The sequence below is a fragment of the Nipponia nippon genome, unplaced genomic scaffold (assembly GCF_047370975.1).
Source record: "Nipponia nippon isolate SJK-2023a ecotype South Korea unplaced genomic scaffold, ASM4737097v1 scaffold_5, whole genome shotgun sequence".
Classification (NCBI taxonomy): domain Eukaryota; kingdom Metazoa; phylum Chordata; class Aves; order Pelecaniformes; family Threskiornithidae; genus Nipponia; species Nipponia nippon.
This window is the reverse complement of record NW_028262369.1, coordinates 39857131-39884363: the sequence shown is the minus strand read 5'-3', so window position 1 is coordinate 39884363 and position 27233 is coordinate 39857131. Positions and strand designations below refer to the sequence as shown.

General features: G+C 41.4%; 1 protein-coding gene and 1 long non-coding RNA gene across 2 annotated transcripts; both read right to left on the bottom strand.

Annotated features, from left to right (window-relative positions):
- Positions 1–464: 464 nt before the first annotated feature.
- Positions 465–25377, bottom strand: LOC104015498 (very-long-chain enoyl-CoA reductase). Its single transcript, XM_087732107.1, has 13 exons — positions 25286–25377; positions 14717–14767; positions 14155–14206; positions 13773–13817; positions 12316–12419; positions 10154–10269; positions 9930–10035; positions 5296–5368; positions 5164–5207; positions 3718–3775; positions 2893–2981; positions 1827–1872; positions 465–1727 (listed from the first exon to the last, which is right to left on the bottom strand). Exons 1-13 carry the CDS (start codon positions 25310–25312, stop codon positions 1600–1602), a joined length of 939 nt encoding a protein of 312 aa, XP_087588233.1. The 5' UTR covers positions 25313–25377; the 3' UTR covers positions 465–1599.
- A 238-nt stretch (positions 25378–25615) lies between these two features.
- On the bottom strand, positions 25616–27137 carry LOC148052143 (uncharacterized). The gene is made up of 3 exons (XR_015699238.1): positions 26536–27137; positions 26273–26355; positions 25616–25762 (listed from the first exon to the last, which is right to left on the bottom strand). It is a non-coding gene; the product is annotated as an uncharacterized LOC148052143 (long non-coding RNA).
- Positions 27138–27233: the final 96 nt, after the last annotated feature.

The following is a 27233-nucleotide window of genomic DNA, read 5'->3' as shown; positions in this document are numbered from 1 at the left end:
CGTAAGCGGGTGTAAAGTGTGAATAGGGTATGTACTTTCTCTGTGCTCAGAAGGAAAATTTCAACCTGCTTGTACTCTACGCTGCACTCAGTGGGAAATCATTTGATGTTCAGCTCTTTTCTCTGGTTCACAGTTAAACTAGTGGAAAATAACAATACTGGAAACAAATTCATAATGATGTATTGCTTCAGTTATCTACCAGATCTAACCATTTCTAAGAAATCTTCTCTAAGATATGTTATACAGAAATAAAATTTGGGTCATGTATTTTTGCTTTGTTAGGTGTTTTCTTCAATTGATGTAGATTTTTTTTTTTTTAATATATAAGGACATTCTTGCTTTTTACTGTACAAAATATTACGAAACTTCAGCAACCAGCCTTAGTCGTCATCTTTTGCCATAATTATTTCAACTGATTTAAAAATATAGTCTAGAATTTATTGCATATTTCACCCTTACAAATACTTGCAAAAATCTTTCTATACATCCATTATAGATAAATAAATTAATAATGAAACAAAACAGTATCTACGCATTCTCTTCATATTCTAAAGCAGCTTCTTTAAAATGTCATTCAGATAGATTGCAACAGTCTTTTTTTACTAGATTTGCACAAAACCCAACTAAGTCCCACTGAACATCTTGTGAAAAAGAAAACACAGGAAGTCCAAAACGTACCTGATTTTTCTCCCTGGCTCTGAAAATAGGAAGGGAGCTAGCATTCTGAGGACTAACAGTCACTTCATGTATTTACAAAGTGTATTAAAAATTATTCAGAGAATGCTGACATAAAATGCTAGGTAAAAGGTCCTTTAGAATCATAAGGACTTACTTGTTATATGAAAACAGGCCAAATATCACAGATGTAGCATAGATCAGATCTTCTGAACCTTATTTACTAGTATGCAGTTTACTAACGAAGACGACTGAAAACAAACAAACAAAAAACCCCAGCAACACAGGATGTTACATCCACAAATACTTCTTACTTCAGATTTTTTTGGCAAATTAGGGGTTAGACCCAAATCAGATATTTGAGATATTGCCTATTTCTTTATTCCAGGAACCGTTCATATTCTTTGGTAATGTTATTTGTTACAAAGCACCTGCCTCCAGGCAGCACACTCTCTTCTTCAAGTCAAAGAAGGCAGATCATGCAACTGTCTTCAGGCCAGCTGGCTGTGCTGGCTGAGCTGAGCTCTCTAGTAGTTAGCTGGTATGTCCTCGTTCCAATCTACTTATGTCTTGCAGAATGCCACTGCTAAATTTGGAGCTGCTTTTCAGCACAGACTTCTCAGTATCTCTGATCCATCAATCTAAATAGACTAGTACAGGAAAATCTAAGTCAATCAGGTTACAGTGAACTGTAGGGGCTTTTGACTACCAGCTGTGCAATGAAGCCTTATGTTTTGAAGGTGCTTCTGCGTTGAGAATTCTTGAATGTAAGGAAGTGTAGCTTTCAAGTGCCTACAATTTCCCTCAGCAGTGGAGATTCAGCATGCACCAAAATCCTTTAAATTAATTCACTTATTTGGCAGCAGGTTTATGAGCTTTTTCTTCTTGAAGTTCCGTGCAATATTCAAATTGAACCTTTTTTTCTTACAACAAAAAGGGAATAATTGGCATTCGAAGACTTGGATAATCCTTGAATTCTCGTAGGTAGGTGCAGTGTTTATCCTTTGCCCAGATTGTCATCTGAATGAAGCAAAGCAAGGTGAACAGCCCCACTGGAAGGAAGGGAGAAAAAGATAAATTTCATTATCAGACTAAAAACACACTCTTGTTGCTGACATCACTCCTGGGTGAAGTACCAAAACATTACTCACCTGGAACACACTGAGTCATGATAGTGAAACTGATCCAGGTCCCCACCTGTTGTGGCCAAGGAAATTTAAAATATTTCTGGTGACAGCATTTGCATTTATGTCTCTATTGATCAAAAACAACCTTGTCCTAGTATAGGTAAATAAAAAAGCCAAGGTCAGCCAGATCAATTTCTAGTGTTAATAACCTTTAGCCAAAAAGGTGAACAATGCCTTATTATCACAAACAAAACCTTTGTGTTTGCTTCTGTAGCTATTATCATGACAAAATTTTAAGCATTACAATATAGTGTCCTTTCTGTTTCTCTGTCTAATTTGTATTTGCCACACCTCCGGCAATGCAGGGAATGGTAACTTTCTACAGTCTGAGGCCAAATGCTGTTCTCATTAACATCTGTTAATCTCCACTGAAGTTAAAACTTGATGCTGTCCTTCTGTGCAAGAGTGAATTTTACACTGAGTTGCATTGGTTTTAACTGCTTTTGAACTGAGTCAGGAGTTTGGCTCTTGATTAAGGAATATGAAGCGATAAACTAATTCAAGCTTCTAAAGCAGTCACCACCAACACAGGCGACTGTATAACGTAAGAAAATGGGGAAGACGACCTGGGCCTATTTCCTCTTTTCTCTACCACACTATCTTCTATTCGTCTGCCCACTATCCTCCTGCGTACCGTGATATTCCTGGGCTCCTTTATGTTATAAATCCACCAGATGCCACCATCCCCTCATTGCAACATACATTCAGTGGCAATCTATCTCCCTGTTCCTGCCTGCAAAATTTGCTCTGCTTTAAAGTGTATCTTTGTCTTGTCTAGCAGCCACACTGAAGCATAGGCCCAGGGTCTGGGCTGTCTGTTTAAGGTTGGCCCTGTAAGAACTGCCTCCAGGGAGGAGAGGAAGAACAGACAAGTTCCTGTCTGCAATCTGATTTCATGGGGTTTAGGGGAGGAGGGGAAATGTATTGAGCTGAACTGTTTCAGAGGTTTCTTCCATGTTTAACATTCCAAAAGAAATTAAAATATATTCAGCAAAACTAAAATCTTAAAATCTTGTTTGAAAATACATACCTCATATGTATAGTTAGGGCAAGATACAAAGAAAAACAGCCATGTGAAAGGATTCTTTGTTGGATATGGGATCTTACGGATTTTGGATCCTATAGATTAGAAAACAAACCACAAAATATTCACACTCCTAAATATATTGTTTCCTATAAAGACAACCCAAATCTGCCTACTCCTGCGTCTCATCACTGTCAGAGGGACAAGGAGGATGTGGGAAAACAGAATGTCCTCTGGACCCACAAGAAAGAATAGGATAACCGTGAGGAAATGTTCTGGCTCATTAGAAAGTCATCTACATATGCCTTTGATCACAGTCACTCCTGTAAAAAGAAGTACCTCAAGTTTTAGATTTAGAAGTTAAAGGTTTTGTCCGATTGTCACAGAATGGGATTTTAGCAGTCATAGTTGATAACTGTAAGATGTTTGGCTCGTGCTCAAGGAACCCTGGCCTACACAGAGATCTTGTGCTCCCTGTAGAAGCCAGTGAAGTTACTTTCCCTTGCTCACCAAAGCATAGCTTATATGAGCGCTATTTCCTTTTGCACTACCAGTGTAACTAATATAACGGCTCCCCCCAACACAACCTGGCCCTAACCAATAAAAATTACAGTAAAATGAAAAGTGCTGTTTAACAGTCTTGTGTTGGATTCCTTGCACTGTCTGATCTCCCCTAGAATACAATCTTCACAGTGCTGAGCAACCTGTGCTCCCACAGCAGCCAGCTGGTGGGTATCAGTGCCCTCCAGGACCAGGTCTTTCATGAGGCAGAGTAACTGTAGAAGTACTGAATGGCTGTGCAAAAGTGAAAAATGATAATGCAATTTTTACCATTTCTCCGGAGGTCACTGAGTGCGACATGAATGGAAAAATTTCCAGCTTCACACAGCTGCAAGAAAAAGTATGACAGAATTAAAAACGTGCTTCTCTTCTATTTACTCTTCTTCCTTTTGTTACTTCCTGGGGTACTTTAAAAAAAAAAAAAAAAGGAAAAGAATCTATTATAAACAATAAATATCCTTAACCAAGGTGGCTGTCTGACAGGAGGATAGAATGTCTTTTTTGAAACCTGAGTCCATATTATACTGTTATATATTTATGATATTTGCCAGCAAATGTGGATTCAGTGTCCAAAAGATCAAATTTACTACTTCTATAATTCCCGTGAGCTCTAAAGGCAATAAACCAAAGGGGATAAAAGTAAATCCAGGGATACTTGCTTTATCTTTTGGTTATTCTTATGTCTTTAAAAACACCCAAAAATTGATTTGAATAGTTTTGGTTTCTCAAAAGTTATTAAAATCCCAAGGAAGATACGGGTTGGACTCTAAGTAAGTTTTCTTCTCTAGAGTATAATTGATATGAATCATGAAATATAATTGACCCAGCTTCCTCCACTGGTTTTAAATAATGCTTCCCCAATCAATTACGCAGAAAATGTACTGAAATGACCCATTTATATGATTATGGACAATCATCTCCAGTGTCTGCAAAGCATAACTGTTAAAGCAAATGACTGGTGGTCAGAGCTCCTGAGTTTTATGCCCAGCTCTGTGCTTTCAGTAATGTAGTCTCTCTATAAAATGGGAACAGATGATGAACTCAGTGAATTTTCATACTGGGAAGCTGCTTTGAGATCCTGCAGTCACTGATGATTAGTTTCTCAAAGCAAGTGAACAGCTGATGTTCTAAACAAGTTACGCATACATAGGAGAACCGGGTACATCTTTGTTGGCTACACTAACGTTGCTTCTGCATGTATGAAATGTTCCTAGGAACTGTGAGAATGAACAGACAGGGACTTAAGCATTTTACTTCATAAGGAAAGCTGTAAAAAATTTCTGAAGCCCAGCAAAACGAACCTCTATCTCTGGAAATTATCAGCAACATACTTTCTTAGTTGGCCAGTTTTCTGAGTTTTATGATCTGTTGTGATTCTTAACACTCAATTAACAGTTCACAAAACAAACTCACTGGCTTTTAAACAGTGCCACAAAACGGTAGTTCCAGGATTCTTTTAAAGATTATGAGAGATCATCCCAGCAGATAAATATCCCAGTCTTGGAATGGATACTGAATCAAAATCTTCCCTTGTGTACAAGATCCCATTAAAAACTGGCAGATTGATCTGTTCTACATGCAAGTGGTCAGCTTTAGTAGTATGTCCCAAGCATTCAAGTTTTAAGTATCTGCTTATCCTACTCACTCCTCCACTTATACAACATAAGAAATAAAGCAACATGTTTTAGCATTTTATAAAAAGAGCAACAAACCTACCAGAAACATGATCACAGCAAAATTTATCTGTTTTTTCCCATAAGCTATTAAAAAAAAAGTTTACATGTGATTAGTACTAATATACAAACACATAAGTACTTAAATCATATTGGAGGTTGTTTTGCTACTTACAAGGAGGAGTGTAAAGAGGATGATTGATGTAATAAGCAAGCCAAGCTGCAAATCCCCAGTAATACAAGCAGTTCTGAAAAACAGGGAATTTTTCTTTGTTTTAGTACAATCCTCTAGGCTGGTATTCACTGCAAGGACCACTGATAACAACGAATTGGGCTGATCCTTCAAGTTCCTGATTGATAATACAACAAAACATGACTATACTAAGTGTGGTAAGGTGGGAGCAGACAACAGGAAATAACAGGAAGGAAGTAGTGCTCATAGAGTAAGATTTCCTCTCAACTGTCTTGGAGCTTTTAAGTTTATAAACAGTTTTAGAAAGTATGATCATACTATTGAAAACAAATTTATCTTGTCTGGCAAGCCATTTGGCCAAAGATGAGGTGCCATACAGACTGAATGTTAGAGCCTTGTTTTGCTAACCCCTGAGACTTTGTAAAACCAGATTTAGGCACTGTGCTCTCTTCCCTGCTTATTACTTTGCATTGCCCATCCCTTGCCCTTCCTCTTCTCCATCACCCCATGGGTTTTCCTTCTTTCCCGTGCTTTAACTTTTCCTACCTAAAGTCACCATGTCTGATGCTTTCCTCTGCCCTTGCACTGTGATATCTTTAGTTTGTCCCTTCTGCTGCTGTCCTTGGCTTTCTGTAATCCAGCTTCCATTCTCTAAACTCTGATAACACAGCTGTCACTAATGTCTGTACTGACTCAGTCCTGACCAATCTCAGAGCTTGTTTACAGGCTTCATCCATGAAAAAAACTACTTACAATTACAATCTCTGCCTCTTGTTTGGTTTTCCTGGCCCTGCCTCCTGTGGTTTTTCTTCTGACACTCATTGCTGCTTCAGTATCTTGGTGACAGGTTATCTTCTCCCTCCTTATATATCTGTAGGTAGGAGAGGGGCCCTTTCTTGGTCCATTCCTCCTCTTCCTCTATGCTCTCACACCTAAGTGCCATTCTCTTGCAAAACAGACTTTAACCCTTGTCGACAACTCATAAACTTGCCTCTCATCAGTTGAGATTTCTTCCTTTATCAAACCTAGTGCCTCAGTTTTTAATGTTTTAGGGCATTATCACCTGGATTTCAGCAAGACCAAAACTGAGCCCTTTATCTTCCTTTCACCACTTCTTCTGTTCTTTTCCTTCCCCTTATCTTTCCTTCCCTCCTATTTTCACTCTTGAGTAAAACACTGATCCTCTTACTCTTTTTGGTGATGCTTTTTTCTTGGCCTTCCACTAGGTTCACGTACCTTGGACATTTCTAGGTCTTCCTGCTTTCTCCTTCACAGCTTTCCTTTCCTGTTCACACAGCTAAAATTCTTATCCAAGGCTGCATTCTTTCCTGCTCTGACGGGTTAAACTTTTTTTTTTTCCTTTGAATTTTGCAGTGTTTTTCCCCTATATATACCAGAACTGCATTTCTAGCAATAATACCCCCAAAAGTGATTACCTCAGCATCTGCAACCCACACTAGCTGACTGCAGTGTCTGATGGTGCATTTTTCTGAAAATGCTGGTGAGGGGTAAGCCCCCCATCTGCTGCAAGCAGTTGTATCAAACATTCTGTCGTCTTTCCGCTTTCTTTTCAGAGTTAATTGAACCACTAAAGTGCCCAGAGACCTCAGACAAAATGGACACCCTATTGACTATGCTGTATACAAGCACATAGTATGTCCTTGCTCTGAGATTATATATTAATAGATAACTGATGAGAAAGAGCAAATTATTAACCAATAATTACAGATCAGGTGGGACAAAAGGGCAGAGAGATTAAGTAACTTCCCTGTGACAACTGTCCTTTTCCCCAAGAAAAGCAGCAAAGCCAGAAGAATGACTCCTGTGAGGAACAATCTAGTTAGTGTCCTATCCATAAACTACTGCTTCCTCCCTAACACTAGCTTCTTCCACCATCACCTATAATTTACTAACTAACTGCTGTACAAGCTTTGGTGGAAACAGTTGTAATCTTGGAATGGCATCTTATGAAAAACCTTTCCCTAACTTTGGGGCTTGGCACAGGATGGATCATATGGCAATGGATTTCAGTAAAGTAAAATTAAATAAATAAATTATCATGGCTCAGTTCCCAACCATACATGCTGTAATTAAACTGAACAAGTACTATTCATCCAAAGAACATGATTTACTGTGAGAGTATTCCTCAGTTATAAGAAAAGGAGCTTTAAGATGAATAGAGTCTGCCGCTGCTAAGGTCCTGAGCAATAACACTACAAACGTCCAGCTGCCACTAGAAGCCTTATTGCTTATACAAAAGCCTCCAGGGAGATTCAGACAGGAACAGCAGAGTACACGCGGACTTCATAAACTCACTTGAAAGAAAGAAATTGTTTCTGTGAATCTTCCATATTCCAGGTGAATGATAAAGCTTTACAACAATCTCTTATAAAAAGATTTTGTGGATCAAGTTCAGATATTGCAGGGATCCCATAAATAAATTATTCCTAAGTTTACAAAGTTATGGTTAGGATTTTTGTCTTCTCTACTTCAATTGATGATCCCTATGGTGATTAAAAATATTTCTTAATACCCTAGCTATGTTTATTCATGACCAGCATGTACCCTTCTGTTTGTCTCATTACATTGTCTTCTGGATTAAATGGTATTTCTTTAGGTCTAGTGTTTTTATAGATGTTTTCATAGAAAGCAACAATATCCCTTCCTTCTACCCATGAAAAAGTTCGGTAAGACCAGTCATAAGAGTAATCTTTGAGGAATTCCACCGGTACCTCCCTGTTATTAAAGGTCCGACAGATCCTTTTCTGGCACAACCATAATCATCTTTCCTGTAGTTAGTTTCTTTATCACCACACAATTTTTGTATTAATCCCTATCTTATTCACCCTGAGTCAGTTGTTTACTAAGTCCAAATAAATCAGGTATTCTACCTTTCCATTGCTTAGAAAAATCACGTATCTTAGAAAGAATTATATTATGTTAGTATATAGCATGAACTGCTTTTGGTGAACCCCTGCAGCATTTTACTGCATCATTTGTTCCTATTTCTATTTGGTAAACAAAGGATGAAAATCACAAATCTCATCAATTCCTGTCTCAGATCTCTGCTTATTGCAATTGAAGTATGTCTTGTTAAAGGTAGCTTTCCATTGCACTTAGGAAATAAGCTAGCTATATCTGCCATGTGTGATCAAACACTTAAAGTAAGAAGCTTTGTCTACCATCTGGTTGTGAGAGAAAAAAGGGAAGAGGATGTGATATTTTTCTCACTGGCACAATTTTGGAGTAACACCACCAAAGTCAACGAAATTACAAAAGCAAATCAAACCCAAGCATTGCTAAGCAAGTAGAAGAACTGTGAGCAACTTTACAGATGAAAGCAAGTACCACCAACCTGAGAAGGTGGAAAAGTAGAAGTGATCAGAATGACTGGTACAAATGTCAATTTTAGCAACAACAGTTTGTGTGGTCTGAAAGGAACAAGTAGTTGTCAGAGAGAAAAATTAAGTGAGAAAATTAAGATTTATCACACTGTACAGATTCTTTTTCAAGGTAAAGTTGCCCATCTATCTGCTGTTTAGCATGCATTAACTACTATTGTGTCAAGAACAAGTCTTTTAGTCCTCTGCTAGCCTTTTAACACACACCACCCCCACCCCCGCACTATTCTGCTGGAGGAAACACAGTAAATTGCTTGGGAGGATTCTTTCTGAGTGCCACTGCTCAACTACAGACCCTCCTTCCATTCAGAAAGCATGAAACTATCGCCAGAACTACCAGAGCTGCTGCACAGCTGTAAGGAGGTAGCCACAAGGTAGAGCTTCAGCTGCTGGGAGTATCACTGCCATCATGCAAATTCCAAGGGCCTGTCTAAATACCAAATGTTAAATACCCAAATGCTGATACTATACTATACTACATTATACTACGCTATACTATACTATATGCTTTTCCAGTTGTAGATGATAATCTCCTGTCTTCCTGAGTATGAAGCATATTTTTGAATACCAGTGTGTACTCTGTTGCAAACATTTGTACCGTAACTGCTGCCCATGCATAACCATGCAGTCCACTCTACTACTTTGCAGAGGTCTCGGAAACAGGGGGTCTGCGTCTCAACAGCTGCCCTATGCCACAGCAGCACTGCTAACATTAGGGAGTGCTCCTGTGAGAGAAGAAAATGCAGAACAACCAAGCTGCTTTGCACTGGATCAAAGGTAAATTAACAGTTGCTTAACAGTGAAGAGAGTGTTAGGGGCAAAGAAGATGTAAAATGACTGTTACAAAAAGTAGATTTTTTTTTAAAAAACAGCCCTCCCAATATTGTGCCTGCCTGTGCTACCTTAAAAGTTACCCTTGTTACTAAAACATTTGTGCCCAAGGAGCTAGCTGAGTGAAAAGGATGGGTATGCTGAAGGTTTAAAATTCCGAAAGAGCAATGAGAATACTATAACATGAATAACAGTATGGCAACATGTGGGTTATACAGTAGCAATGTTAAAAAGTCTTTTGAAAAAACTACAGATTTATGGGTGAGATTTGCTGTGCATTACTACAAAAGCCACACCAAAAAAGTCTGTGCTGCAGAGGCAGAGCATAGGCTGGCTAGGTTGGATTTGTAAGGGGGGCTATGGATAGATTCTGACACAATTTACCTTCACAATATTCCTCAGTGGCATAGTCCCATGGGAGAACCGATGAACAAATACTGTTTCAATCAACCTTTTGATGTAGTGGAAAGAATGGCAGATACATGCCAAGCTAGAAACAGCAAGACAAAAGCATTTAAGAGTGCTTAAAAAAACAAGTGTGGCAAGACATTTGGAATAAGACTACAATGCTAACAAGAAATACTGCTCAAGCCTGCAAACGGACTTACTTAACTACTGGATGCGGGCTTGATGTAAACCTCTCATCCAGTCCATAGACAAAAGGCATGCGGAAATAAAACAGAAAATAGATGAACAATGGACCTGTATATTCTATCAAAAATACCTGCAAAAAGAGAGAAAATAATTAGACAGCTGAATTAGATGGTGGTTTTGCTTTGGTTTCTTTGTGATAACTAATGCAGTGGGATAAACACCTCCACTGACTCAGGATGGCATTTAGAGAGGCAGGGAGGGAATAGCAAGTTTGGGCTTGGGCTATGAAAGTGGTAGACATGCACGTAAATGTTTTGCCATGCATTTGCCTCCGTTGCATACAAACAGCCATTGCCAGTGCAGCTGACACAGGATGGGTATGAAAAGATAATCATGGCAGCCCAGAGATCATGGTAAATATGCATGCATGTTACATTTACGCAGCGCTCACCCTCCTCTTGCCCTCAAAAACTGTTGCTTTATTTTGGGTTAAAATGAAATTTGGTGAAGAATTTATCCTGAAAAAGAGGAGCTTTGTTTCTAATGAATGAATTTTGTTTAAACTGGAAACACAGCTTGTAAGTGTTCACAGGTGATGCCATCTGTATGAACAGCACAGCAGATGCCCCAGGAAAAAATCAACTCGTTCTATGTGCAAAAAATCTTTAATTTGAAGACAAAGAAGAAAAACAGGAAAAAAAAAAAAAGAGGGGGAAACAAAGAAGCTATTATCTAACTTGATTTCATTTCAGGTAAGTGTGTATTTCTTAGGAACATCGCTTTAAGTTGAAGTTAACTTTGGACCAAACATTATCAGTTGAATTTTCCACACTTCTGTAAGTGAGGAAGGTAGGCCCATACCTCATTTATGGAGAAAGAAGGGAAACGGGTTGTACTTCTGTGAAAAAAATTAAAATCCAACCACTGTTTTCTAATGTATTTAGAGTTATTTTGGCACTCAGAAAAGTTGTGTTATCGACTTCTGTAGCACTCAGCATTTTCTCCTGCGAAGATCAGATTTGATTGTAGATGAGAAGTTTGTCTTTTTTGTTTCACAAGACTGAAGTATTTCTTGGCTTACATTTGAATGAAGTAGCTTGAAGGGCAGGGAGAGCAGAATGTAAAGGGAAGATTATGGAATGGCAGAAGTCTGGTGTTACTCTGCACTGTGATATTTTTATATATATTAATGCACGTCTGTCTTGGAGTCCACATTGCCATTAGAAGTTTTGCCTGTCTTTTACTGGTTTTTTGATTGTGTAATAGCTGCCTGATTTATCAGCATCCAAAGTAATGATGTGAAGATTCAGTCTTGCAGTACATTTGACTTTTTTTTATTTTACCTCCTAGGAATGTTGTCTTCGCTATTTGTCATTAACACAAGAATTTATTAATGTCTCATAGCTAAGAAATGGTAAATGTGCCTTTAAATTATGGGATACTTTTCCCCTGGTGCTGTGCTGTTTCATTAGAAGTAGTGTAATATGTGCATCATGGACCTTCTGAAGAGCTGGAAGGTCACTGATCACCTCACTGCATAAACAGCAGTGCTGTGTTGCCTGCCAAGTGAGTTCTGATAGGATTTGCATTTGAGCGAAGACAGTAAGTATGTGAGGTCTTTGTGGATGGCTACTAATATTGCAGAAATTATCAGCTGTCATTAGCCTGCCACTAGCATCCTGGGATGCAGCCACACGCAGACAGCTAACTGATTTTACTTTCATGCATTTTCCTGCTGAAGGCACTTCAGTTACTGACATGTGAAGTTGCTCACATGCCTGTTTGCAGGACAAACTTGTAGGAGCATAATCTTGATCTTTGTCAGGAGAGTTACGCAGGCCCTGTGAACCAGATCCTCATAGGCATTTAGGCACCTAGTTCCTAGTGATTTTGCAGTAGACATCTAAATCCATTTGAGAACCTGCACCTTAGTCCAGTAGAGCCAACCTACCCTGCAACAAGTTTTCCACTGCTGCTCTCCCAGGGAACTAGGCGTTCAGAATATTCTATTACTGCTTTCCCTGATTAAATGAACTGAAGCAATGAGGATTCATTGCCTGCATCCACTATCACAGCAGGCATCATGCAGAAATATTGGAGAGAGACAAAAAGTGATGTGAGGATTAATTATGGAAAAATAGCCATTAAAATGGCTTAGACTTGAAGCATAGCTCACCGTAGTCCATCCTATCTGTGGCCCTAAATCTTTAAAGTATAAGGTAGCAGTTGTGCCAACAGGGAGGTGCTGCAGGATTTCCTCATCCCTCAGGGACTTTCCTTCTGAGAAGGAAAGAAGTAATTACATCTCAGTGAAATTCAAGTCGACTTTGGTATCATACTAGCTTTATATTGTGCCTCAACCAATCTGTGAGATTCTTTGACGTGACGTGGGTTTATTGGAATCTCAGTAAACAAACTAAGAATGTTTATAGTTAATTTTGAATTATCCCTGTAATTACATATAAACCTAGATCCTCTACTCACACCAAGACAGTTAGGAGAATTCTGAATTCTATGTGCCTGCCTAGTCTAGTAGACTTGCTTCATCACTGCTACAGCAGAATTTGCTGATGGGTCACTGCCTTTTAACATAGTTCACTGACCTCCTGGTCAGCTGCACCTCCATCTCTCTGCTCTCTCTTCCCCTCTTCTCATTGCTCATCATCAGACAAACAGAAGCTAGGATAAGCTGAGACTGGAAGGCTCTCCTACAGAGGTTTTCATTGCCTCCTTTTTTCCCAACCAATCAGGTAGGAGGTGATTCCACAGGACTTGAGCTAGTACTCAAGCTTTTAATGCCTAGATTTGGGGGAACCTCCAGAAGGTCAGCATTTTCTCATGGCAAGTCGCACAACATAAGTCCATGGAGGAATCTGATAAGGTAGATCTTTGAAGAAGGAAATAAGGTACTCATACGCCTGTTTTCCGTGGATAGGTTCTACACAATGAACTAATCTTCACCAGCATGCTTTTAAGGGACTGTTTAAATAAAATTATGCTTAATGGAAACAAAAGAAGACAGTGCTACATTTTATACTGAATGCTAAGATGAATTAACAGTTTGGCAATTAGACTTTCTTTTGTGCACCCAGGCCATGTACTAAAAGGCTTCTAGTAGCAATACCTACAACTGCATTAGTGAAGTCAGCCAGCTGGCATCAGCTTTGTCAGCAAATCCTACATCCATGGCAATGTGTTTTCCATTAGCTTACCTCAAAAGAACTGTAATTCCTGCCTGAGAGCAGAGGATTATGTGAATTGATAGCTCTAACTCATAGCCTTTTTTAGTACTCCCAGCTGAGCATCACTGTGAAGATCATTTCACTGCAGCTAAGGGAAATTAGTATCTAGGTTCTGTGCTGCCTGTCTTGAAAGCAAAAGTGCTCAGTAGTTAGAAAGTGCATCGGAACACTGTGCAGACTCCTGAGTTAACTACCACGCACCAGGCACATGGGTGGAACTCTGTTCAGTACTTTCAGAAAACTGAATTTGTTCTGGATTCTCTTCAGCCTTCATAGTGCTAATGAACGTAGCTGGAAACTCATTCTTAAGAGCTAATACCCATGCAAAGTACACCTTTTATGCCAGGCCCCTGCTCAGAGCCTTGTTACTCTAGTCCTCACAAGTACTTACTTGGATCAAGTTTTATCGACTGCCTTGCTGGATACCACCGAGGATCTGTAAGACCATACAGGATTGCGTGATATACAATGTTTGTTTTAGATCATCCATTATTATAATGAATGCAACACAACAAGATAAGATTTAGTTAAAGATTTTTAGGAATATTTATTCAACATGAATATCTGTGAGAAATTATGCAGCAGAAAAAAATACAAAAGCGTATCAAGATAGTATAAAAAAATGATACTGAAATCTCACTGTGATCGCATTCATGTGCAGGTTACTTAGCATTATGTGTGTGTGCATCACATGTTTCAAATTATGTAATTTTCTCCTATTTATATACTGGATATTCTGCTGTGATGTGAACTGCTGCAAAAGTTATACTCACATAATTTATGGAACATCAATCTGATCTCCCTAATTGTGGCATTTGGTTCCACCTAGGCAACAAAAAATATTGTATATGTAAGAAAGATGCATATTTTGAAAGGCAACTACTAGGTGTAAGACTATACAAGTAGAGATGTGACTCAAACAATGTAACAGTATAACTTTCTTACAGATGGCTAGGATTGGTATGGATGATTCAAAGTACTTCTTACAGGAAAAAGGGAAGACAATTTGTGGCATCTGTTTCAGAGGCAGCTTCTCTAGTGGTGATCAAGAGTTACTACAACAGCAGTGACAGTTTGATGGCTTATGAGTGAGTGAGGCACAACTGGCACCATCTTAGAGAAGAAGCTGAAGTTGTGCTCTTTGCCCAAAAGCTCCTTCTGGAAAAGGGCTGAAGTACTCTGTAGGCAGTATGAAGTGTGCATAATTGTTGCCTCTTCAGTGGCCAAAGAAAAGCTATCAGGAGATGAAATACCTTTCATAAACACTAAGTTTACTTAAGAGAAGCTAGTAATTTTTAAATAGCCACTAGCATTTTAAACAGATTTTTGTTTTACCTTATCTAGGAAGCAGAGCTGTTCCTTTGTCTTCCAATCAAGGATTTCCACCTGATAAGACACAAAATGGTCATTACTAGTTATTGGTTAAATAATGTCTAAACTCTTTGTTGATTCCCAAATTCACAATCATTGTTCAGAGCAAGACACCATTGTTATCTGCTCTGTGGACTGTGTTAAAAACACTTCTGATGTGCTCGAGAGACAGCTTCAGTCACAGCCAGGTTCTCAAAGCACTCAACTTGCAAAAAAATAATATTCTTGCCAAATAAATTGTCTTTCTGGATATATTCAGAAGCAAAAGTAGCTAACTTATTGATCAAAACACATTGATCTGGGGTATTTTCTTATGCTAGAGCAAAAGGAACAAATAAGGGATAGACAAGTTTCACAGGAATCACTAAGGAACAGAATTTTTATGATTTGGAAAACTAGAAAGACAGTTTGAGAAAAAAAATTAAATGTGCATATATATGCATGTAAGCAAATACTCTGAGTACATACAGCTTGAAGATTAATGTGCCTTGTTCCCAGAATATTTAAATTGTAAAGAGAGCGGAAAATATTGGCAGACATAATGAACAGATGCAGCTAAATATCTGGACTTCACAAATCCTTAAAAGGTTGTTATAAGAATCGTCAATGTTACTCTTGACTCTCAGATCACCCGTATTAGTAACCACATATTAGCATTTTATATTCCAAGCAGTGGTTTAGCTACAGCTCTGAAAAGGAAAGAGCTGTTTATTTCCATGATCAAATGGCACTTTGGCAAAAGGTTTTGATTTTAATGAACAGCCAAGCAGAAAAGTCCCCAGACATTACTAAGTTCAGTTGCAGCAGGCTAGCAAAACCTAAAATACAGTGATGGTGTTTCAATTTCATTTGTTCTCATCAAACACTTTGTAATGGAACTTTGTGGTATAGCTAAGAATGAAAGTTCAAAGCTTATCTGTCACACTAAATGACTGGGACTATCATTACTTGGTACCAAAAGAGTTTGTTGTTGTTGTTTTTTTTTTAAATAAACATCTAGCATTAATTATGCTTGGTATTAACTGGGCAAGAGGATAGATTAACATTAGACTTCAAATATGATTCCTTACTAAAAATAGGAGTCACAGTCCAGTATCTTTCTAATAGAGTTGCTTTGAAGAGATCACTTGGTTAAAGTATCTTATTTCCTTCTTTTACTTGTCCCAGATTGTTCTTTCGCTATTGGTGCAGCAATGGAGCACTTCAGCTCCAGCCAGAAGCATCAAATCTGATCTCCACAAGGAATACCAATGCACTGTGATATTTTCTACTTGTGCATTGTAAGCTCTAAGTGGGACATCCAGGGAGGTAAGCACTTTTCCTCCTTTGTGATACGTAACGAATGTGTGACAGATTACTGGGATATTGTATGTTTCCCCTTCATTTTTTACATTTGAAATAACACAAATTTCAAGTTTTAATGTCTCTGTTGTGGGACATCTCCATCGGAAAGTAACTGAAGTGGATTCCCTTCCCAGAGGGCTGTTCTTGAAATACAGCATTCTGACTCTTGCAGTCCACAGAACAAGTGCTGTGGGGGCTGTAAAGCATTTTTTTGTCCCTTCTGATGCCAGGTTGCTACAAGGGTTATTGAAACCTTTGGTGTATCTCAAAGCTCTCGTGTCAATGAATACCACTGGGCTGCCCTACAGACTGCAGCATGGCCCACAGCTTTAGCAGTCTCCTTCCCATTCCATACCCACTCCCAGCATATACATATTGGATCAGAATCCCCCAGGGGCAGTTTTAGCCTATGGCCTTCAGTGGCTGTATTAGAGAAATCTTCTCCAGACCAATTACAGAGTGGTTTGGATATCTTTCTGCCACCTATGCTCTTTTAATTGGGTTATTCTTGCTATGCACGAGGCCAGACTGAAAATTATAGAGCATTTTCTTTTGCTCTGTGGTTTTCATGGGAGTGGCTGTACAGAAATTTAGGTACTTCTGAGAACCTTTGGAATCAGTGTGGAAAACAAACAAACAAATCATCCAAGATTTTCTATAGTGTTATTCGGCTCCATTCCAGCATGTCTCTTTGAAATGCCAAACCGACATACCTGCCTATACTGGCCCATTTCTTCAAATACCTAAAGGGAGCCTATAGAAATGATGGATCCAGACTCTTCTTGAAGGTACACAGTGATAATGGTGAGAGGCAATGGACACCGGTTGCAATATGGGAAAATCCAATCAGATACAAGGAAATTTTTTCACCATGAGCTCGGCCAAACATTGGAACGAGTTGCCTAGAGAGGATGTGGAATCTCCATCCTTGGAGGTATTTAAAACTGGACTGGACAAGACCCAATGCCATTTGATTTACTTGTATCTGCTTTGAGCAGGAGCTGGACTACATGACTTCCAGAAGTTCCTTGCAACCTAAATTATTCTATATTTTTTTGGACACCCATTCCTGAAATAAATAAATACAAACATTTCAGTTACTTTCAGTTACTTTCAAGATCTAAGCAAACATCAAACATTCCCTCCCTTTTCAGAAAGACGGACATAGGAACACAGCTTTAAATTCCACTCCAGCCCATAGAAAGTTGTGCGACGACAGAGTGAAAACAAGGTGACTGTTTCCTCTAGTTATCACGCCGCTTAGCTGGATCAGAACATCCCCCAGTGTTTAGATGTTCCCTGCATAAGGGACAGAAAAGCCTGATCCAAGGCAAGAAATGTTATCTTTTCTGAACATAATGGCCAGTCACATGAACCCACATAGCACTGAACACAGTGTTTCCAGTCTTCAGGCGCAGCACCAAGTCAGTTAATGTATTGGTTGGCAACAGTTTTTAGATACCCAGCAATCTGTTCTTGGAACACTTACTGATGGGTATCATCCCTTTCAAACATAAATTGTTTGGCTCAGAGAACTTTAATTTCTATGTGTTTTCAAAGCATTTAGCACAATAGGACACTGACTGTTGGCTTGCACTAGTGCAGTATGACTTAGAGTCCACTTATTTGGTGAATTTTAAAAGGCATTTTAAATTGCAGCTTCTCTAAAACTACTTTGAGTAGAACTTAATCAATAGGCAGAGTTGCGCAAGATAGCTATGTTAAAACTCTTGTATGACTACAAATATACATCGTCGATGTTTAGAAGACAAATTTGTTCTAGTGCATAAGGATTGAAGATTGATAGTGTCTTTAAAAACAGAACATTTCTTGGTTATTATTGTTTAGAACAGGTCAAGGGCAAAGAATAATCGATATATGATATAAGCAGAAAAAAGCACATTCAACTGTTAAACTTTTATTCAGAAAATAAAAGAGGAAAATAAAAGGGGCAAAAGTTTATTCATAGGGGAAGAACAGTTGAACAAACAGCGTTTAAAAAATAATTTTTAAGGTGCAGTGTCCCTTCAATAGGATTACAAAAATATAGTAGATCAATTTCACACAGTTTAAAGCCACGTCAAATGCTTAAGGATCAACAGATCTTCAAAAATTATGTGATAACTATTATGGAAATACTGACACACTTATCATGTCTGTGCATCTCGGAAGTTTCATTTGCAGCCATTTGTACTCAGCAGATTCAGTAAACTGTAGCTGAGTGAGATTTTGTGAGCACTGACATAAGCATATATTGTATTGATTTCTTTTGAAATTACTCAATAAAAAAAAAAAATGCTTATTTTACAGTCTAGGAACCAACCAGCCCAAGAAAGAATAATGCAGAATGAATTAATTCTCCCTGAACTATTAGAGTGCTTACGTAAGTAAGGTTCCTTGAATTTAACACTAAAAAAAGTTCAGTGATTGCCACAGTCCTAATTAAATCTTTCTAAACATTTTGTTTTTCCTATGGAATTAGTAATTTTCTCTATCTCCTTAGGCTTTTCTGATGTACTGTGTTGTTCCTGAAGGAAGTAAGCATGCCTTAGTGTGATCTCACACTAGGGCATATCAAGAATAACTTTCTTGAAGTCAATAGAGTTAAGCCAAAGGGAAGTTGCTGTAAGTGTACTCACACTGAAAACTATGTTTGTGCTGCTGCTGCTACAAATGGCTTTCAGTCTGAAATTTCCCTTGCACAGGAATGTACAAACTATTGCAGAGGATGAGTCTAAGGATCCATCTAGAACAGTATCTTTCTTTCTGATACAGCCAGCAGCAGGTGACTCAGAAAAAGGAATACAACAGGGCAAGAATGTAGCGACGGGGGGGAAGGGAGGAGACAGACACAGAGACTGTGATTTTCCTGCACCAGAAGTGCTGCCTTTGTATTTAATAGCTTTTCATGGATTTTTCCTCAATCAGTTTATCCACTTGCCTTTTAAACCCGTGTAAACCTTTTGTGTTCATGATGTCCTGAGGCGGGGAGTTCCGTAGCTTAGCCACATCCTGCATGAGGAATTTCCAAAGCAGAACCAAGGCAAATGTTTAACCACAAAGTGAAATTTCATCGTCTTACCTGTGGAGTGCTGTACCTTATTCTGCAGGTAGTCCAACTAAGTAAAGCCTTACCTCTCTGAAGCCATTGGCTCATATTTCATGAGACTAGAATCTTATTACATTTCACTGTGTATAAAAAGAGGAGATACAGTGACACCCATACTCAAAAGGTTTTATACAATTAAATTTCACTTTTGTAGAATTTAGATGTCTAACATTTAAAGGTTCACAAGACACACACTAGGTACTTACTCCTCAGCTTCCTAAGTTCTGCTCTTATGCAAGCCAATGAGAACCACCACCTGAACTGTGCTGAAACTCAGTACATTTTTATTTCTTCCACCTGTTTCAGATTTGTTAGTTAGGCATGCTTGCATCTAAATCCTCGAGGACCTTGATCCAGTAAGCATCTCTATCCCAAGGTCAGCGCAATGCACAGCATTTAGATTATTTCTGAATGAAACTAAAGTCTCGGCAAAGGAGAGGATCTAGTTCTTCATGCTTTATATGGAATGGTTAGACACACTGCCGGGAAGTGGGAAAATTACTTTAGACTGTCTTCTGCCATTCCCCACTCCTCCCATAGAAGGCTTGGGTGGCTTGGGCCACCAAGCAAGGAATACAGATTCAAGAGAGACCAAAAAGTACAGGCAAGAGAGGACAGGAGTGTATTCCAGTGAAAAAGGCAGTCTCCTACCAAAGAGAGATCCTGAATTCCTGTCCCTCTGGGCTGCTTCAAGCACTGCTCCCTTCCATCACCATTCTGTTCAGCATTTCCCTATGGTGGATGCCTTCTGGGATACCACACAGTGAAGTAAACTTGGATACCTTAACGAAATCGTCATATCCACTCTTAGAGCTGGGTGCCTTACCTGAAGGGATGGCAAAGCCCAAGGCACTTTATGGACCTGGACCTGAGGATGGTAACAGGTGTAGAGCTACAAACAGTCATCCTTCAGAAAGACAAATCCACTTACTTATGTAATTGACAGGGGATAAAATGAGTCTGTGTAAGAATGGTCAGGAAGGAAAAGGAAGGTGTATTCCCTTGGAGTGGGAGGCTGGTTTATTTTTCACAAAATGGAAGAGCTGTTAGAGATTTGTGCTTTCACAGTGAATTCTGGCTCTTCAAAGCCTGTGAAAGCTTTCCAGCTTTTACTAGGATGACATCTTCCAGGAGGATACACAAGATGGGAAAGGAACCTGCACCAGTTAATACTGACTCAGTGGGTATTTACTTACACTGGCTAACACAGAGCAGCACATTGCCAATTTCCCCGGCATACTGCAGAGTCCCATCATTCGCTGAGTATCGCTGTCACTGTGAAGCAGACTGGAGTGCCTCCATCTGAGAACCTAAGCCAGCTTTGACTCAACACTAAGTAGACATCCAGGTCTTTCAACACCACTGCGTAGCCTTTTCCATGTGCAAGAGAATATTCATTGCCTCAGGGCTTTAGCTTATGGTGATTATTTTCTACAATGAGAATATTAAGATAGGAGAGTTTTATAAATTCGTTGTGAAATCACAGTCATTTCTTTGCATCAGAACTGTGATTTGGAGTGTTGAACTTCAGTATCTATAGTTCCATTACTACTCTTTCTGGATCACATTTGGTGTATAGATGTCAAAATGTACATCCAACGTATGCTTTTGACATGGAATTGAAGAGACTGAAGAGAGAGGTTTTTTCCTTTTTTTTTACCTAGAGGTATCAAGGATGGGTCTGCTGTCTTTTGACCGGGCAGGAAGACTGGAAGCCCTGGGATGTTTGCAGCCCTTATACTGACAGGTGAACTCACAAGATTTGTGTTATTTTTTTCAAATACACTTCAAAGACCATTATTTTTTCTAAAGCGAGACTTTTGATTTCAAATGTAGCTTTCAGATTCTGAGTAGCTCCAGGTACTTCCTGCCAAGTAATTGTTTTACTATCATATTTTCCTATACAAAATTAAAAAGTTTCTCTCTCAAGCTCCATAGAGAAAAAGGACAAATTTCTGTCTTTTAAGTGAAGCAGCACAACTGAGTGTAGAAAGTGTCAGTAAGTGTGCGGAGAAGTGGTGAGGAAAGAGAAAGGGAGAATGTTTTTCCCTATCATTTCATTTCTTTCTGTGATAATCATCTTGTGTGTTACTGGTGAAAACACAGCAGATGTCTTCAAATAGCAGGGCAATTTTCAGCAGTGTCCCTTTAAATGACTGTTCAAATATCTTATATGCGGCCTTGTCTTGTTCAGGCAACTCTTGGAGGATACAGAATCTTAAAATCCTCTGCAGTCCTGCTTTTAGCACTTGCTCTCAGTGCTCTTACTTGATGAGGCTTTAGACAGCATAGCTCTGAGTGGGAGAAACCTTTGTAACAGGAGCTGTGACATCTCAGCAATGCTGGCTAGGCAGCAGGCATCCCCCCCTTGCATTCAGAGGGTTTTCATCACAGTCAGAAGGGGGAGAAACTTTAAATGCCAGCAAGGGGGGCCAGTACATTATTGCTTTTAGACTGTACTGCATATGTCAGTTCAATCTATCCTCAGGGAGTGAAGACTCCAAAACGTTTTTGGTTATCACTGCTCACAAAAGGCACTTCCCATCCAAACCAGTTAAGGAAGCAAAAGTACAACCGTGGCTCTTATGACACTAATTTTCTGCAGTATGAGTGTATTTGTTCGAGTATCTTTCCTCTAGGAAGTCAGAGCGCCATACTGTTTTCTTTATATGAAATGCTTTTGAAGACCTAAACCTGTCAAGTAGAAAGAAAGAATAGAATTCATTAGCCTAACTTCAGAGCTCTCTACTACAGACATTTACATCTGAGCATGTCACGTAGACATTCTTTCTATGGAAAGCAGAAAAGCAGGCACTTCTAGGATAAACTGTATCATAAGCTCTGAAACACATCTAAAATAGGTCAGAAGAGTTGTTCTCTAATCAGTCTGGAGAAATGAGCACTCCCAGAGAATATTAATTATCTAGACAGAAGTCTCTATCATAAGTCTCTAAATTTTCGGAGGTGAATCTCCTCAAATTATCAGGTGCAGTACTTTCAGGTATGCACGTATTTCTTTAAACTGTAGTTGTTCTTGCTAAGCTTCTCCTGAGCTATTAGTGATAAAAAAGCTGAGGTGAAATTAGAAACACACCAATACCTGAAATAAACAAGACCTATTCTAGCATTACTACAGAATAGAAATGTAGAGGCAGCCATCAGGACATAGGTCTAGGAGTAGAGCAACCTGACATTGCCTATCAGTTCTGATACAGACATCTCACAAGTAGAGGGAAATTGCCCAGCCCCTCTGGGTTTTTTGCTGTCCATCCATTAGGTCCAGCATACTTTGGCCTACTTAGGTGGTTGCTGATAATTCTTTGTACTAAGTTTGAACACAGACAAATCAAAATAAGGAGTTAAAGGTACTTCCAAAGCTGAATCTGCCTTTCACTGGCTTCTTAATAGTCACTTTAATACAATGTTACCTATTTTTTAAGGGTTTCTGTCTTTAGCTGCGCTGAGAAAGACTCTCATGGACAAAAGGAAGGGAACTAACGGCCAGTGTCTCAGCACTCACACTCATAGAATCATAGAATTGTTTAGGTTGGAAAAGACCTTTAAGATCATCATGCCCAACCGTTACCCTAGCACTGCCAAGCCCACCACTAAACCACGTCCCTAAGCACCCCAGCTACCCGTCTTTTAAATACCTCCAGGGGTGGGGACTCAACCACCTCCCTGGGCAGCCTCTTCCAGTGCCTGACTACCCTTTCAGTCAGTCTAATGTTCTTGCCCATCCGTTCACCAAGAGTAAGGTTCACCAAAGAGTAATTTTATTCATGGATAAGGGAGAGGACCTTCCTACATACTCAGGAACCTATGAAATTGTGGGCTAAGCACGATCAAATGCACAAACTCAGCAAAACAGGAAGAAATATTCCACCAATAAACCTCTGCTAAACTTGTAACAGTCATATTCAAAAAAATTCAGACAGCGACAGTTTGGTGATTGTAAAGTGCTTCGTGATTCTTATCAGGAAGCACCACAGAAGAGCAATAAAGGGTAAATGGTTGAGAGCTGTACAGGGAAAAGTGCAGAACCATACAGTACCTCAAACAGGGAACGCTAACATTTGTAACACCAAGAGATTTCCATCCCCCCCCACGGAAGCACTGGGAGAGGCGGGACACTTACCTTCTCTCTTTTGATAGCTCAGGTTTGAATGCACGGTGGGGAAATGCAATTCAGAATTCAAATTCATTGAATTTGTAACAGAAAGCAAATCGGTGGGGAGAACAGCACAGAAAGTGATATGCAACAGCAGTGCTCAGTGCTACCTCGGCTGTCTTTGTCCACATCCTACACCCTGAGTCAGCTCAGACACAGACTGGGTGAGCTAGGCAAATCTGTTTCCACCCATTATCTGCTGTACAGAGAAAAGGACTAAGACATACAAGGCTGACATGTAAATTCATGAGGCATTCTGAGTTTGGATTGGTGTTGCTTAGACACAGGATCTTGACTTAGGACTCAAAGACTCTGCTGCTATTGTTCTGCCTAGCAAGATGGAGCAGGTCATTCCACTTTCTTGTGTTTCTCCATCTGCAAAATCGGGGAACGATAATGATGTCTGTGCTTTTGAGATCTTCTAGTAACAAGTGCTATTCAGAAGTTCAGTACGGCCAAGGCAGAAGAGCAAACCTGCAGACCAGACGACAACTGAAGACATTCAGGAGGGTAATACACATGTGCCTGCTCCTGCGTTTGGATCTCACAAGAGTTTGGGACACTGGCAGAAAAGCAGGAGGCAGTGAAAAGCTTGGTTGTTTTTCCGAAAAAAACCCAGGGAAGTCAACACTGCAGAGGAAAAGGCACGGTGCAGGTGCCTACCTCATGCCCACAAAAGCTGGAGACAGCTTATTTTGTTGAATTATTAGTGACGTCCAAAACACTTTTATAGCTTTGAAAAGCAAAATCTGAACGTTTAGGTTAAGGTAAGTAACTAGAGGAGCAGCTACTTTTCAGATTGTTGTAGACTCTGTTAATATTATAACAACAATTATTTTATATTTTGCAGGGGAGGGGGAGGAATTGCGTTCATTTTTAGGCGAGTCGTGCTGGAGAAACTGGAGTGTAAGCCTGCAGAAATGCATTCAGGGTTGCTGCCATTTAGCTCGTACCAACGTGTTTTTGTAATACAAGCCACTCTTAAAAATTTTTGTATTAGCCAGCCTAACTAATTCTAGCAAAGAGTTGGCGTGGCTGTTCATCTAAGTTGATGAGATACGTTACCCTTCACGCTCCCCAGGTGCACGGTACGCTGCACTTTCTGTACACGCAAGGAGCTGACTGTCCTAAATTCTGTCTGGCTATTTTCTGTTTCCCACGCACGACTCGAATGCACCGTGCTGGCAGAGGTGCCTGCTGCGCCGCCGAGGGCAGCCGGGCTGGGAGCCGTCCTCTCGGCCCGGGCACCAAGTCCCTCGCCGGCTCCCTGCCGCTGATCCGGGCCGGGCCGGGCCGAGCCGCTCCGGGCGTCGGCGGGACGGCTCTCGGCGAGGCGCACAGCCACTGGCGACAGGGTCTTCCGAGAAGTTGGGGACCGAAGGTGCCGAGAACATTCCTCGCTCTGGCTCGTTCCTTACGGCGGGGATGCAGGGCCAGGGCCGCCCCGGCAGGCTGACCGCCGCACCGCCCTCGGGAGGACCCGCCGGGAGCCCAGAGCCGTTGATCCGGCGCCTCCGCGGACCGCCGAGAGCCCGGGGACCCCCTCCTCCCTCTCCGGGGCCACGTCCGAGGACCACCGGGGGCGCGGGGAAGAGGAGCGGCGCGGGGAACGCGGCCGGGGAAGGAAAGGACGGGGCGGGCGGGGGCCGCCGCTGCCCCCTCGCCCCGAGGAAACCCCGGCGAGCGGCGTGCCCCCCCCCCCCCCCCCGACTCCAGCGGCGGTCACTCGCCTCGGCAGAGCCGGGAGCGGACGGCTCCGGCTCCCCGGTGCTTCAATGCAGATGGAGGGGGAAGAGAGAGGAGCCCGCCGGGACGCCGGGCAGCCCCGTCCGCCGGCGGCAGGATGCTGCGGGGCCCGGCCCGGGCTCGCCGCGTCCACCGTCCACCCCCCGCCGCCGCCCGCACCCACCTCGAAGAAGCCGGCTCTGCCGCCCATCCTGCGGGCTGCTCCCGCCGCCGCCGCGGCACCTTCCCCGGGCCCCCGCGCTGCGGGCAAGCGGGCGGCGCCGGCCCCCGCGGGGGGGGGCTCCCGGCGGCAGCGCCGGGCCGGGGGAGGCGGCGCCCGGACCCCCCGCCCCGCCCCGGGCCGCGGCCGCTGCCCGGCTGCTCACACAATCCCCTGCCTCGACACGGCGGCAGCGGTACCCGGGCAGCCTGCGGCAGTGCGGGGACCGCCCGTGCCTCCTCGCACAAAGCCAAGTTCTGCAGCTCCCGGCGTTCAAAAACTGGGAGAGGAGAGTAATATTCACCGACCGCCCGGAGCGGCGATCCGGTGGCATTTCATTCGCAAGGGGAATTTATTTTCCTTTGAGCATTACAGAATTACTGCAGGAAATCAACAGCATTTCATAGTTTTTGCAGATCCGGAGTAGCTTAATGAGATAACCTGCAAAAATACAACTGACCGTGAGCTAGAAAACATCCTCCGTTCTTTCTCTGATAGTTTACCTTCTGTTTCAGGGGTGACTGGACTGAGAACAGAACTCTGCTGAGATCCCTTCTCCTGTGATGTGTTCCTGCCGCTGCCGAGAATTAAACGCACGGCATAAAGCAGTACAGAGACTGATACTATTCTTCCTGCAACCAGTCTTCATTACATTTTTCTAGAGCTAAGGTCATTAACTATCAGCAAATTCTACAATGCTGTAGAGTTTGAACATTGCCTTTTCACTGCCATAAATTCCCATTAGACAGATTTACGCTATGCACTGTTTGAAAACCTTCTGCAATCCCCAAATTTAACCTGCTTCCATAGAATTATAACCATCAAAGCTGCTTAAATGAAATATCAAAGAATAAATTTCACCAAAAGAAAAGGCCTCTACTAGAAAGCCAGAAGGCTGATCAGAAAGACCCAGCAGGACAGACTTCACTACTCGTGTAAATATGGGCAAACCTGTGAAGGCATAGGGAGGTGTGCACCCCTTCTCGAGCCGATGACGAGCCTGGATGGTTAACCTTTGGGCCAGGTCAGACCTCCTGGATTTTTACGTCAAAGAAAAAGAAAACAAAATTACTGCTTTTCCAAAGGAGCTTTCACGTCTTTCAGTGTATTTCACTTCCAGATGCTCTGTAGTCAGGAAAACATTTCAAATACATGAAAGGAATCCAATACGGGAAAGTAATCAGAACACAAATATAAGGAACATTTAAACTAACCTTCTGTACCAGAACGCGATCAGGCAGTGCTTCAGACTGACAGAAGTTATGCAAATTGGTTCTCTGTATTAGCGCAACATGCAGCTTGGGGAAAGAAAATCTGTTAGAAACACAATTCAAATTCCCATGCTGACAGCAAAATTACAATTTGTGGCTTACTGTTCCCTTTAACTGTAGTTATGGGGGAAAAAAAGCCCCCCCTTGTATCTCCAATACAGAAGAACTTTAAGGTACAGAGTGTGGCTTTCCAGAAGCCACCTGGTCTTAAAAAAAAAATCCCCAAACGGTAATCCTTCAAGTTTCACCCGGTGTGTCTTCACTGAAATCAGCTGGTGTCAAACTGGAGTTACACCCTGACATCAAGTTCAGTTTCATCAAAATGTGAACATAACCACACCAAGTAAGCATTTGGTTTCCCTTTTTTCGGCCTTTTATCTCAGTGTCTATCAACGACTATGTTACTTGAAAGCGGCGTGACTAAAATTCGGGGGGTTGCACTAATTCCACCGAGCCTGCGGAGCTGCTATGTAAGCGACGCCTGTACGGTGATTAGAGCGGGCCCACCAGCGCGGCCCGCGGCCCGGCGCAGGCAGGGACCCCGTCAGGCGGCCCGGGGCGGGCTTCCCCGCCGCCGCCGGGGGCTGTCACCGCACGGCGGGCCGCTCCCGCCACGCGTGCCTCGGCCCCGGCCCCCGCTG